Raw genomic sequence first — 14,843 nt, forward strand, 5'->3', positions numbered from 1 at the left:
TAATGAAAAAAAAAGCTTGACAATTTAGATCAAAACAAATTGTTTTTACCAGAACATAAACTGCACACAGACCATTACTGTTACTGAACACTCATTCTATTTTTTAAGGTTTAACTAAATGCAATCCCCCACAAACATTTCTTTCTGTAAAAAATAAGATGCTAAAACATGCCACAGATGCACAAAATTAAATGTTCTTTCTGTAAATATAAACATACAGACACTTCATTTACAGTGTCAAGTCAAATAACAGCCAAATACAAATAATGACAACATTACTACTCCAAACAGCAGAAAAACAATCCAACAAGTGTTTCCTTCTGTTGAACAATGTCTAGTGTTGAATAGTTAACATTTTTCCTTAGAGCAAATTAAATATGGCCTTTGGCGTAGTAATTTATTACCAAATACCACAAAAAGAGTCAACTCAGAGAATTCACACAAACGTTTCAAATAAAGGTTACAGATGAAATATCGGAGGCTTTATGGCTGAAACTAAGACGAGTTTTTCAGTTTGTCCTTCCCTGACGAATGTGACTCAAGTGTGGCTGTGGAAAAACATCCTATCAAGAAAAAGGCACTTAAACCAATAAATAGTTATTAAAAGCTACAAGGAACGACAAGTTTTAAATGTCTAGAGCTAGTGTGCTAGTGTTTTAAGTGCTTAGAGACATTTCAGCTGCAATTTCTGTTTCTCATGAGGTCTGATTGTAGTGGACATTTAGAGTTACTGAAATGCAGGTCGTCTTTATATCAAATTAGACTAATTAATAATAACGAAAATCAATAACCTAGACGGGTTTACTTCTAAATTGGAATTTAAATGCTACTGGTCTGATAAAATGTGGTTCCTTTTTTACCTGCTTAAATTAGCTTCTGACAGTGCCATTAAATAGACACTAAAATAAAAAAAATAAAATATTTATAGAATTCAGCTTAGAGCATTTATAATGTATTGAACTGCAATGCATGATGCTAGAAACTAAGCTTTTGCATATCAAAGTGTAGTTTCTTTTCAATATGTGTCGGCATGAACAAATGGTGATGTCCTCTGCTTTACGAACAAATGGAGAGGAGAGGAAGAAGCCCGTCTTGTCTAATTAGGAGGTGGAAACGCCCCTTCTACGCTGGGCGGTGGATTGGCCGGCTTATGAAATGGAGTCTCCTTGTAGATGAACCAGCAGTTTCCTGCCCACAATATCAGGTTTAGGAATCCAAAGAGCTGGAAGATGCAGAAAGGAGAAAGACACATGTAATACTTCAACTGCTCATTTCTGAAATGCTCATTTACTTGCAAATAAATTACTAGAAGGAGAATGATAATGTCATCACAATGGACTACATTTTTTTCCCATTGAGATTAGTTTTAAAATGTGATGCAAGCAATTTTGACACAGGAGCTGCAAGTCACAAAGCCAAAAAAAAGACTGATGCAGAAGAAGAAATTGTTGAATAAAGTTATTTGTTTTGTTTTGGTTTAATTACAGTTGAACCATTGATGTCACATGGACTATTTTAATGATGTCCTTACTACCTTTCTGGCAGTGTTGCCAAGTCCACGGTTGGAGCAAAATTGGGCTACTTTACTTTTTCATGTTTGTGGGTTGAAGTGACCCCAATGATGTTATATTTAGCCCATGAAATGCGAATTTTAGCAGGGTAACCCCCATAAAACATGCATTTTGGCAATAGAGCGGATTTGTTGTGAAAACCTGGCAACCCTGCTTTCTGGGCCTTGAAGGTGTCAGTTGCATTGCTGTCTATGTAGTCAGAAAACTCTCAGATTTCATCAAAAAAATATCTTAACCGGTCTTCAAAAGATGAATGAAGGTCTTGCGGGTTTGGGACGACATGAGAGTGAGTAATTAATGACAGAATTTTCATTTTTGGGTGAACTAACCCTTTAAAACATTTAATGCAATGATGTTTGAAAGATGAAGAAATAAACTTTCCTTCAAATCCTGTATTATATTTGATACTCTCATTTTAAAACAAGTTTTCTAATAAATGACATGTGGACAAACAAGTAAACGTAAGCTGCTTCAGTCCAGTAAGTGATCATCTTGAAATTGTACTAATAATATAAAGCTTACTCTTATATTTACTTCATAAAAATCAATAAAAGATAAAATCACAGGAAAAAGACAGGTGAACCACAACTTGAAGGTGGACATTTTACTGGCTAAAAAGTGTGAACTATCAATCAGACAACAAAAGGGATGTAGTAAATGGTGTGCAACAGGTTTTTCAGCAACGTTTTGATCATTTTGTTCATTTAAAAGCCTTAGAAATGGGTGTATAAAATATAAACAAGTAGGCTTTATAGGATTAAACATGTCCATAACTTATCAAATAATTAGTTTGTAGCTTTGTACAAAACCAAGAAGCAGTAAAAGTAGAACATGTGAACTATATAATGTATAGCCTACATAATAAAACAAATATTGCACAATTAAATGTGCTAGATATTAACCAGGCTTCATTTTAAACAAATTAGAGCAGAACAGTTAGTAATTTTACTTACCACAGAGGAGTTGAGACGACCCATTGACGGGTAGGTCTTCACCACACAATGATCTTGAGGCAGACATGCCTTTATTAGACTGTCAGGATCCGTAGCATATTTGACATCTGTTAAACCCTTTCCCCAGGCTGAGGAGCAAACCAGCCACAAGAAAGCAAAGATCCCAGTAACGATCAGATCCTGGAGAGCAAACAGAGGAAAGTTTGGGATATCAATCCTTGTTCAAGGAAACGGTAGGGATACAGATATTCTGATAAAGTGGCTGTCAAAAGGAAAAGCACAAAAGTAGGTCAACAGATGAAAGAAGATCATAGCATGAGAAGATTTGAGTAGCACAAGTGTCACTTCCAAAATGTACAACATTTACAATGTTGTCATATTCATGACAAGTGCATTTAAAAAAGCAATACAAAATAACTCTGAGTGATGACTCACAATGGTGGGGCCACGGTTAGACTCCCTGTAAACCTGCTGGTAGCCGAAGTACAGGATGATGGTGAAAGTACAGTACAGAAAGCCCAAGACGCCCACACAGACGAAGAACTCCGCTGAAGAGGAGAAATCTCCCTGCAGGTGAGTCACGTTCTTGGTGCTATTGCAGTGAGCAATCGTATATGGCTGACTCGGGAGCCTAGTAAGTGGAAGTCACATGTTTACTAGGGTTCAATTTATTGTCTCTCCAGTTAACATTAACTTTCTTCAATCAACATACATATGGATTACTCATTGCATAACTAACAGTAGGACATCCTTTTAACATAAAAAAAAAGACACTTTCACTTAGAAATAATTTACAGTAGAGATCTGGATGCTTTACCTAAAAGGATATCCAAAATTAGCAGTAACGTTGTCTTTTACACCTCCACAATCAACAGTGAACTCAGTGAATCCAACATAACCACCAGTGGTGGCAAAGGCACAAATGGTGAAAACCTAAAAACATAATCAATATAATTAGACATTTAGAAAATAGCATTTTTACATTTCTACAGAGCAGCCGTCGGTCCGCATTTGGCTGTTTTGATATTATCAGCATTGAATCCGTGTTATTTTAGTTTCATTGAGATCGTATTCTAGTTTTTATTAATGTTTTTTTGCAATTTTTTTTTTAATTTTCTGTTTTCATTTTAAATGTAATTGTGTTGTGTTTTATTAGTTTTTATTTAGGTATTTGTCATTTTAGTACATCCAGTAGAACTAAATGATTTTTTGATAACTAAATGGTTTGTGTGAAAAAGTGAAAATGTGAGTGAAATAATTATTTACTTTTCAGCACTTTTGTGTAAGCAGTTTGTGTGTGATCAATATATAAACTTAGTTGTGCATTAAATTATTTTCAAGAATCAAGGTGTAATTTTCCTGAATTTTCTGAAGCATCATTCATTAGTGACAGTTTAACATACACAAAAATGTACTTCAAAAACATGAATTCAGCATTTGCATGTGACAATACCTGATTTCACATCATAGTAAAAGTGCTGTCTTCACCCAGACAAGCCCTACATCTGTAAATGATCCTTCAACGCTTTGGCCCTCACTGCCTCACACATATCCTGGCGCGTGGTTCGCTGCTTTCCTTTTACAAACGCTCTACTTCCACACAGGAAGTGGCTTCTGCAGACATTTGTGAGAGTAACTACAGTAGCACAGCTTTGATTTACAGATTTTGCTGGTATTTTTTCCAGTGTTCTCCGAGCCAATCTTTCCAGTCTTTCCAAAGTGATTTGCTGTGAAAAAGTGACAGGATCCATAGTAATCACGGAAAAGTAACTTTTAAGAGCCACACAGTGGAACAAAAGAACACGGTGCATCTTAGATTTAACAAATTGTGAGGAACTAATAGGAAAATGCTTAAATTCTGTTATTATTTATGCACCCTCATATCATTTCAAACCATTTTCGGGTGAACTATACCTTTAAGACAGCTCTACTCACAGCCTGAGTCAGTGGAAATGAAGCACAAATATTCAAACCAAGTTAAAGTTCAACCTTTCTTTTACATTTCAGCTACATATTAAAGAATTCCAAGGACTGTTTGATCACTGAAGTGTCTCTGTGCAACCCCTGTTTCAGAAACAATGAAGGATCTTTCTCTGAAGCAGTTGCTGTTACACAGGAGAAACAATAGTGGGATGCAGAACTTCCCTCCAGAACAGAGTCCTTTGTGAGACTTCTGTTTTCAATATGCTGCCGTATATAAACGGTGAATCCAATGAAAAAATGTAATGGAAAAGAAAAGAATGTGGTTTGTGAATTAGTAAAGACAGGGTAGGTGATTTGGTTCAAAAACATTTTTTTTTGTTATGCTGAATCTCTTCACATCCCGATAGCAATCATTAAGTTAAGTGGTCTAAATTTATTTATATGCATTTATATTGTCTGTGGAGGGTGTAGGACCATAAAATGTTTGCTATCTTGTCTACACTGGATACAGTATACAGATGCGCGTTCGAGTCTGTCGTCATGACAAATGAAAGAACGTTCGCTTTGACGCATTGTTTGCGTCTTTGTACAGATGTCAGAGGGATCCCAGTGCAAGTAACAAGTGGATAGTTTATTTTTAATGGCACCCCAGATCCTGTCAAGAGGATTGGTCGGAGCATTTTGTTTTGTAAATTAGGCAAAGTGTCATGGAAAGCTCACAAAGAAACATTTCTTGAAAGATGAAGCGGTACTAGATCTGACTGCAGCTGCATCACAAACCGTAAGTAAATGATTTCATAATGCTTTGTCTGGAAATGACTATGATTATGTTGTCAAACCACTCACATGCAATAGTGAGGGGGCGTTGATACAGTTTCCTACGCAATGACATTAGCCAATCACAACAGTAGCCAATTACTGAGAAGACTTAAGGGAAATGCCCCTTAAAAACAGGTCATTTTATAGAGAGGGGCAGAATGAGGGTTGAAAATAATAATTTTTCCATATTTATTTGTTTTTTTTGTGCACTTTATTAAGTAAATAACATATTTTTAAAAAATCCATGTCGTGACCCCTTTAAAAAATTTTTGTAATTTAGATTTTCATTAAAATAAATATTTTATATTATTATTATTATAAACGTCAAATTATGAATTGTATTTCAAAAAAACGAAACCCTCACGCTATCCAAAATAATTGTTTTCTCCTTTCTTTAAAACAGATATCTGACCCTGAGACACATTGGTCTGTATTGCACCCCAAAATGATTGTAAAAATAGCCCTACATTTTTACTGCCAAGAAAATCCAAGAGTGGGTGTGCGATCCTCACCCCGGCAAGACTTTGGCTTCCTTCCTGTTGAGCGTGCGGTGCAGGTGCTTGGCACAGAGAAGCACAGTGGGTCAGCTAAGGGTGCCTGGCACCAAACAGAACCACATGCTGTGCGGATGCCACATTCACGCTGGAATGCACACCTACACGCAGTAATAGAGAGCCTTTGTGTGAATGAACCGTCCATGTCACCACCGTCAACATGATCAGAGGTCAGTTTACCTGTTAGCATCCTCTCCATTGTTGCATTACTGCTGGGAGATCTGGGTTGTGGTGGTTAAAAGCAAAAACATCACCGCAGACACATGCTGATTTTGAAGGGAGTGGCTGACATTCTTGCTTTACAAGTAAAAAATGTGTCAAACCACCCATTTCCTCAGATTGAACTCAATTCAGGACATTCTTGAGAAAAGTGCTTATGAAGGTATATAAGCCATATCCTCCTCCACATTAAAGCACTTTTATGCAACTATCGGCAGACGTGTTAAACCTTAAAGAAGCAAAAATGTACAAAAGTTTGAAATACGATTTAAAATATTTTTGAAAAGACATATCTTATGCTCAAAAAGGCTGCATTTATTTTTTATAAATAAAGTAAAAACTGTAATATTGTGAAAGATTATTACAATTTAAAATAAAATTTGTATAGTTATATTTTTTTAAAGTGTAATTTATTCCTGTTGTGGCAAAGATAATTGTGACCTGTGCTGGCAAAAGGAGTCGTTAATGCTTTCGAGCTACATGCAAAAGTGAAAAATATGATTAGATTTTCACAAAAATGTATTCATTAAGCCCCATGCTCCAAATAGTAAACATCTAAAATGATCTTTATTTGTTTGTCTTCCATGCATTACATTAAGTCTTAATATAAAGGCCATCTGTCTCATTAATTTTAATCTAACAAGAGGGAGTCACTTGCCGCTGTTGATTGAACTGCATGCTTTTGTAGTTTTAATAATCAATTTATTTGTAATGAACACACTAAAGGGATTTTTACATTATTTGTTTTTCTGACTTAAATGCTTTGGTTTAGTTGTAAAATTAAAATGGTAATGTATTATTTGCTTTTCTTGACTATATTTGTTTTTTTTTGCATCTGTTCTTATTTATAATAAACTAAATAGCTATATTGTGATTATTAGTATAGTAATTATTATTAAGAAAATAATTGTGTTTGCTGCCTCTATCAACTTCTGTGCTGCTTAATATAAAAAAGAAACAAAAAAAAAAAAACTGATACACTATCATTCAAAATTTTGGGGTAAGACTTATTTTGGGGTGAGACATTTATAAATGTTACAAAAGATTTCTGTTTCAATCCTACAAAATGTATCAAAAAAAAAAAATGCAGCAAAAACTATCAATATTGATAATAAAAAGAACTTAATCAGCATATTGGTGGCGTACTTCCTACTGGGTGAAAGAGGAACAAGGATTTAGCTGGTATAACCTACAGAGAGATAACAGCTTCATTTCATATTATCTTGCACTGCATTGTCAGGAATTATTTCCGATGAGTTTATGATGTAATGTGTCCCCAGCAACTTTGCAGTCTGGATTAAGTTACAGAAATTACATTACTTCCATACGAAGGATCCAAAACAACACACTACTGTGTTAAATTACACCTTGCCTTTTGTCTAACACCTTGCATGTTCACCTTGCAAAGACAAAGCAAAATTGTGTGCAAAGTGCAAATGTTTACAAAGGCTCAGGAAAAAGTGAAAGAGACGTAGACATTCCAGGTGAGATGCACGTATATACACATCTCTAGATCTACACGCATACATATACACACACAAACACCAATTCAGTAAGTGTACATCTAATAAACAGCAGCAGCTGGGATTCTTGAACATACAACATTGCTTCTAAAAATGATCTTGGCTGGTTTTCAGTGCTGTCGGATATTTACGTCAGCGAGTATGCAGGAAGAGTTTCACATATCAACACTGAAATTTGTGGCAGTTAGTTTCTACTTCCGGCCTTCTAAACCATATCAGACTAACTGTATCGAATATCAGTCTTCGATTAAATAGAGGACAAACTAAAATATATGAAGCTCACAAGCCGAAGTAGCTGAGGTTCCCTTGTGAAGAAATGTATATTATTCTACTATAAATCTTGATCCAGCAAAACTTTATTTTAGATCAGATCTGATTGACATTAAAAACTGAAGTTAATTTCATACCCAGCCTGGTTTCTTAGTAGGTTAATGAGCTCCAGGCCTAGTTACCCACATCAGCCGGAGAACCCTGCAGATAGGTGTGCTTTATAGCCTAGATTTTCCATTGTTTGCAGTGCTTGTATTAGACTAAAGTCCATCACAGAAGCCTCTTAATGCTCATGTGGCAAACAGGACTGTCATAGTTGCTCCTACAGTTTCCAATATAAACATCATTTAATCTTCAAGGGACTGTGCAAGGAAGGACTTGTATATATTTGCATGCATTTGTATGTTTGAGATGATTTCTACAGCACATGACACACCTAAAGATGTCTATATGTTTAGATGACCTAAACAGTGGATAATATAGCAATTTGGGTCCATTGTTTTGACAAAACAAGCACCATATGTGACTGCAACGTACTTGTATTATCGTGTAAGGTATGTTATACATTTAGTCATTTGGCGGACGCTTTGTTATCGCATAATAAAGTGTTTAAAGACATTTATAACTATCATAATGAACGTGTTATTGAAAAGACACGTGACATTAGGATCTGTTGAGAAACTCACCCACTCCATGACTCGGATAAACCCCAGTGGCTCTTTCACTGGTCCCAAATCCAGACTAAACCCCGACATAATTTTCTGTAAATTGAGAAATTAAAGATTAAATCCTTAACTTGGGTTACCTGAGCGGAAAAGACGAATCACCAAACTGTTGCTAGTTCATTACCTGCACGATTTCCATGCTTTTGGGTGTGTTTTTATCTTGACGCTGATAGAAAAGACTTCGATTAAAGGGATATTTTCCGACTTTGTGATTAACTGAAGAAGAAAACACAAGAGAATGACATTCAAGGTTTTCGGTAGCAGGAAAACAGGATTTATGTCGACCAACTTGTCAAAGTTTCTACAGCGAGACACGTGATTTCAACTTTCTCTTAAAGGGACACACACGAGTAAATTCACTTCAGTGTTGCCAAATCCCCCAAAAACATCGCTTTGTTTCGTTGATAAAATGTTTAATACATATTTAAAAAAATATTTAACATTATAATCATTATCAAATGTTATAAGTTCACTTACAGTATATTTAAAACAAACATGTTTACAATTGCTAAGGTTTCCTAATTGTTATAATCAATAACAGAAATAGGCTATAATTGCCTATTTATCCTAAAACAAAAAAATCCTGATGTTTTTGAAAGTTAAATAGCATTTTACAGGAAACCAAAAAATATTTTCAATTATAATATCATTTCATCAAAATAATTATACTGTAGTATATACACATGACCTGGCCATATAAAATGCAAAGAAAGAAAGAATATGGTCGTCATATCATATCCAGCGTGTTTATGCCAGACTTCTTTGATAGATTCAATAGGGCAGGAACCTCAGCTGAACATGCTTCCGTCGGACGATTATGTGTGAACACTTCCGGTGCAGTTGAAACTAGCAAACTCACCCTCCACAGCAGAAGGTAAGACATTTATAACAAACACTTTATAACGACTGCAGTAAACCGCAGATCAGCAGACAAAAGCATTTGAGACAACAGTGTATATTGTGTAAAGTTATTTTAACGGCCTGTGTTTTGTTTATTTAGTAGTTAACCTATTAGCTAACGTTAGCTGCTCATGTGTTTGTGTTCTCACGTGGATTTTGCCAAAATAAAGAACAATATGCATAATAACTTTTTGGAAAACTAGTTTGAGAGTTTAGAAAAGAGCTTGTATGAAAGTAAATACGATGGGGTTATTATTATACATTTTATCTAAGAATGACTTGAAGTGAAACATGCCTTGTCATTGAGTGATGGCTGGTTCGACCAATCAAATAATCAGTTTAGTGTAAGCCCCGCCTTTTATCTCAAAATCGTCCAATCGGTGTAAGAGATGCCGGTGTTTGATTGGTTGTGAACTCCAGTGCTAAGATCGCTCCGCTTACAAAGCAAGCTGTTATTTTCTTTGTGCTAACTCACTACATTTAACGTTTGATCAAATAAGTCTGTTTTTGTTCATTTTTATAGATTTGCATTTCAAAATGTTCCTGACAAGATCAGAGTATGACAGGTGAGATGAAGAATGATCTTTTAATGTCCAGTCAATTGTGTTACATGCTTGTGTTGTCAGTGGCTGCTCATATATCTATATATTTTTAAGATATTTACATATCTCTTTGCAAAAGAATAAAGCATGCAATGTCACATTCTTGTCAAACTTTCACTTTCAGTTTTGTTTTGCTGATTTAATAACTGCATTAACTCTACAATTTAGTAAAGTATATTATGATACAGGTTTGAATACACTTACTATATCATATTTTCCATCCTCAGAGGAGTAAACACCTTCTCACCAGAGGGAAGGCTTTTCCAAGTAGAATATGCCATTGAAGCCATCAAGGTACACTTCTTATTAGCAGAATAATATGTCTGAAATTTCTCGGTTTGTAAGAAATGAATGCTAGGGCTAATTTTTTTGGCTTTGTGGGTCTTTCCAGTTGGGGTCCACAGCCATTGGCATTCAGACAACGGAGGGAGTGTGTCTCGCTGTGGAGAAGCGAATAACCTCTCCTCTGATGGAGCCCAGCAGCATTGAAAAGATTGTTGAAATTGACACTCATATTGGTAAGAAAAATGATTAAAATAACATATTTTCCATGTGGGTAAGTCTAATAAAACTAGATGTGAATGATCATGTTCATTTTTCAATACAGGCTGTGCCATGAGTGGCTTAATAGCTGATGCAAAAACACTTATTGACAAAGCAAGAGTGGAAACACAGGTCAGTGAACGTTTTCTTCAAAATCTGTATTGTCACTGCTATGATTAGTCAGTGGGTATCATTCATAAATACAGTGTTCTGACACCAAATACCATATTTTAAGCATTCTTGTGTTTCTGCAGAACCATTGGTTTACCTACAATGAGACGATGACGGTGGAGAGCGTAACGCAGGCTGTGTCTAACCTTGCTCTGCAGTTTGGAGAGGAGGACGCTGACCCTGGCGCTATGGTATGACCGCCTGGCTAACATTTTATTACATTATTTTTCAGTTTTCTGCCGGGCAGTTGTCTGTGGTTGTAGATATTTGATTACAAATATCCATCTGTTCCATCTTTAGAGCCGTCCTTTCGGTGTCGCTCTGCTTTTTGGAGGTATTGATGAGAAAGGACCTCAGCTGTAAGTACACTTTCTTTGTCTTTAGGACTGTTTGTCGTATTTAGCTATCAAATATACAGCAATTTGTTTAACAATGTACAGTCCAAATAATAGGAATACACTATTAAATTAAATAAAACCAAAATCATGCTTAGTGGAGTTATCACAGTTCGCTAAGACTGTCATTTAATTAAATAAACGCATCGGACATGAGTAGTACTTTTTTTATAATAATAATATTTTTATAGTCATATTGAGAATATAATAACACAATTTTTGGTCAAATTGTGCAGCTCTTTTTTTTTAATTGCAATTGTAAAGTTAAATTTGAATAGCGATCACAATAGTTTTTTCCTCCCAAATTGTGTAGCTCTACACTAAATTAATATTAAAAACAATATAAGTACTATTCAAAGTTTTTATTAATTAGGTACTCGTATAGACTTGTTTGGTTTGTAAAGTATGTGAATCACACCAAACGTCTTTTAACAGATACCACATGGATCCTTCAGGCACCTTTGTGCAGTGTGATGCCAGGGCTATCGGCTCAGCATCTGAAGGAGCTCAGAGCTCTCTGCAGGAGGTTTACCACAAGGTATATTCACCCACGCTTTCTGCTTCATGTCTATTTCCTCTTTAAGGTTTTATGGTAAAGTTAATGAGGAAATAGTAGTTGGCTCTGTTTCAACGGTTAAGTTAAAGTGCCCCTATTATGGGTTATGAAAGGTTCATATTTTGGTTTGGGAGTGCCCAACAACAGGTTGACATGCATGCAAGGTCAAAAAACCCTTTCTTTTTCTTATAATATGCATTTATTTTTTACCTTATTTGCTCAACGATTCGCTCGGCGATTAACTTTTTTCCAAACCCCTCCTTTGCGTGACGCTAATCTGCGATGATTAGTCCAATTTAATTTAAAGCAGTGTTTGTGAGCTTTTAACACTCCAAAAGCGGCGCCTAGTGGCAAAGAATGAATTTGCATTTTCATTCAGACCAATGCGAAAATCAAGTTTCCCCAGATTTGGGCAGGCAATATGCTAATGTTTCATGTTGACGTCAACATGAAACGGCTTGGGATTCGTTTTAAAAACGACTCGTTTCAATGATTCAGAGTCGACTCTTTCTTTTGAGAGACAATAACTTTATACACTGTGCACTTTCAGATTTAAAACTTTGCAGGATGTTTTCATTCACTTAGAGCTGTGTTACACACTGCATGAAAGGTCATTTTCAAAAATCCATAATAGGGGTACTTTAAATGCGCAGCTCAGCATCCTTTGAAAAGCACAAACTTCCCTACTCATCCATACCTAGTCACCCATACAATATGAACATTTGCACACCTGCAGTCCATTCAAGATGTAGATGAGTTTGTTTCTTTGAAGAGATTTGGAGAAATTTAGCATTGCATCACTTGCTCACCAATGGATCGTGTGCAGTGAATGGGTGCCGTCAGAATGAAAGTCCAAACAGCTGATAAAAACATCACAATAATCCACGTAACTTCAGTCCATCAATTAACATCTTGTGAAGCAAAAAGTTGTGTGTTTATAATAAATTCGTCAGTAAGACACTTAACTTCAAACTGTTGATTCGGGCTAAAATGCAAGTCCTCTAGCCATTATATTGCTTTCGCCAGTAAAAATGTTGTCTTGTTTTAATCAAGAGAGAAATATGCACAGGCAAGTGAAAACAGTCCTAAAAAAATATGTAGGAGGTGAACTTTTTCACGGGAGGAAGCGTTATGGATTATGGACTGGTAATTTGACCAGAAGTGACACATTCAAGCACAAACATGCAGATTTTTGTCCCAAAAGATGTTAATTGATGGACTGGTGTCATGTGGATTATTGTGATATTTTTAGTTGTTTGGACTCTCATTCTGACGGTGCCCATTCACTGCAAAATATCCACTGATGAGCAAGTGATGTAATGCAAAATTTCTCTAAATCTGTTCTGTTACGATGAAAAAACAAATTTGTCTACATTTTGGATAGCCTGAGGGTGAGTACATCTCAGCAAATGTTCGTTTTTGGATGAACTAGTAATGTAAGAGTAATCTTTTTTCTATAATGCAAACTGAACTCCACACGTCTGTTTATATAGCAAAGTCTAAGTGGTAACTGAGCCATCTGATCCATAAAGCCACAGTCTTTATTTCAATAGGGTATTCTCACAGAGCAAAGTGTTTCTCCCAAGAGAATACTAGAGCAGCAAAGTGAGCCACGTGCTTAGGAAATAAGAGTCCCTTTTTAAATCTACCCCACCCATTTTCCCATTCCAGGATGTCATGCCTTTACTAGTGTAACTTTAGTCACCAGACTCTCCCATGTGATCGTGCAATCTAATAAGCAGCAGCCAGTTTCCAAAAGACGTCCCCATAAATCTAATTGCTTCCAAAAAATTCCAGTCTCAAGTTAAGCATGTCGCCGCCTTTCCCCACCCAAATGTTCATAAATATATTTATCTTTTTCAGTCCATGACGTTAAAGGATGCCATTAAGTCTTCTCTCACTATCCTGAAACAAGTGATGGAGGAGAAACTCAATGCCATTAACATTGAGGTAATACACAAGGGCATTACCTCACATGGTCATGTTAAATATAATTTAATTTAAAAGTATATGAAGGTTCTGACTATTTCCACCTCTCTGCCTGCAGCTTGCCACAATAGAGCCTGGCAAGACCTTTCACATGTACACAAAAGAAGAGCTTGAGGATGTCATCAAGGATATCTAGAGCTGAATGGAGCTCTGCAAAGCCCGACTGATGTTTAATACAAAAAAATCCAGTGTAATTTTGTGTGAACCACCACATAGCTATTGCATACGTAATACTCTGACTGCATCCTACGGTTTGCCTGTTCAGACAGGAATTGTCTTTATACTTTTTTTCCCTCTGTCAATCCCAAAATTTCTATAGTTCTGTACAAACACAGAATAGCAGATCTTGTAGTTGAATATACATGGGGGGGGGGGGGGGTTCTTTTTGTTACAAATCAATGCGTTAATAAACTTTTGTTGAAAAATTGATGTTTGATTTTCATTTACTTAAAATTTTTTTAACAAGACTACATTTGTAGGCTAATAAAAAAAAGAAGAAGAAATTTCATATGTGCTATTATAGGTGAACTTGATAAATTTGTGTGGAAAGAAAATATCATTAACCATTTATAAGTGACTCTGGACCACAAAACCAGTCATAAGGGTCAATGTTTTTGAATACATAATCTAAAAACTGAATAAATAAGCTTTCTGCTGATGTATGGTTTGTTAATATTTGGCAGAGATATACAACTATTTAAAAATCTGGAATCTGAGTGTGCAAAAAAATTCTAAATATTGAGAAAATCCCCTTTAAAGTTGTCCAAATGAAGTCCTTATCAATGCATATTACTAATCAAAAATGAAGTTTTGAAATATAAATGGTAGGAAATTTACTAATCATTTTTTACTTAAAATCGATGATTTTGCCCCATACACTGTATTGGCTATTGCTACAAACATAACAGTGCTACTTATGACTGGTTTTGTGCTCCAGGGTCATAGATAGTTAGATATTTGCTGTTATATAATGACTTTTTTTGTTCAAATTAGTTAACATGTCAGTGTCACATGTTCATTTATTTTATTAATGGCTTAGATATCAGTTTTATTAATTCTACTCAAAAAAGTTTCATTGTTTGGCATGTAGAAAGTAATTTAAAATTAAATGGATTTAATATAAGCAACAA

At 35.5% G+C, this 14,843-nt stretch overlaps 1 protein-coding gene and 1 pseudogene across 2 annotated transcripts; one reads left to right on the plus strand and one right to left on the minus strand.

Moving 5' to 3' along the window:
* Positions 1–961: 961 nt before the first annotated feature.
* LOC306855151 (synaptophysin-like protein 1) lies at positions 962–8,874 on the minus strand (annotated as a pseudogene). Its single transcript, XR_013786064.1, has 6 exons — positions 8,682–8,874; positions 8,519–8,593; positions 3,342–3,457; positions 2,960–3,155; positions 2,525–2,704; positions 962–1,222 (listed from the first exon to the last, which is right to left on the minus strand). The product of XR_013786064.1 is annotated as a synaptophysin-like protein 1 (transcript).
* A 489-nt stretch (positions 8,875–9,363) lies between these two features.
* LOC306854994 (proteasome subunit alpha type-5-like) lies at positions 9,364–14,195 on the plus strand. Its single transcript, XM_079393364.1, has 10 exons — positions 9,364–9,431; positions 9,981–10,023; positions 10,287–10,353; positions 10,451–10,577; positions 10,667–10,734; positions 10,857–10,964; positions 11,074–11,132; positions 11,604–11,706; positions 13,588–13,674; positions 13,772–14,195. The coding sequence occupies exons 2-10, from the start codon at positions 9,995–9,997 to the stop codon at positions 13,847–13,849; spliced, it is 726 nt and encodes a 241-aa protein (XP_079249490.1). The 5' UTR covers positions 9,364–9,431; positions 9,981–9,994; the 3' UTR covers positions 13,850–14,195.
* The last annotated feature ends 648 nt before the right edge of the window (positions 14,196–14,843 follow it).

This window comes from Barbus barbus (genome assembly GCF_936440315.1).
Source record: "Barbus barbus genome assembly, chromosome: 35".
NCBI classification, from domain to species: domain Eukaryota; kingdom Metazoa; phylum Chordata; class Actinopteri; order Cypriniformes; family Cyprinidae; genus Barbus; species Barbus barbus.

What these genes read in the sequence shown, in the direction of transcription:
- LOC306854994 (XM_079393364.1), top strand. Translation starts at nt 9,995, where the DNA reads ATGTTCCTGACAAGATCAGAGTATGACAG. An exon ending in ACAAGATCAGAGTATGACAG is followed by an intron (nt 10,024 to 10,286) that starts GTGAGATGAAGA and finishes TTCCATCCTCAG; the next exon opens with AGGAGTAAACACCTTCTCAC. An exon ending in TGCAGGAGGTTTACCACAAG is followed by an intron (nt 11,707 to 13,587) that starts GTATATTCACCC and finishes TATCTTTTTCAG; the next exon opens with TCCATGACGTTAAAGGATGC.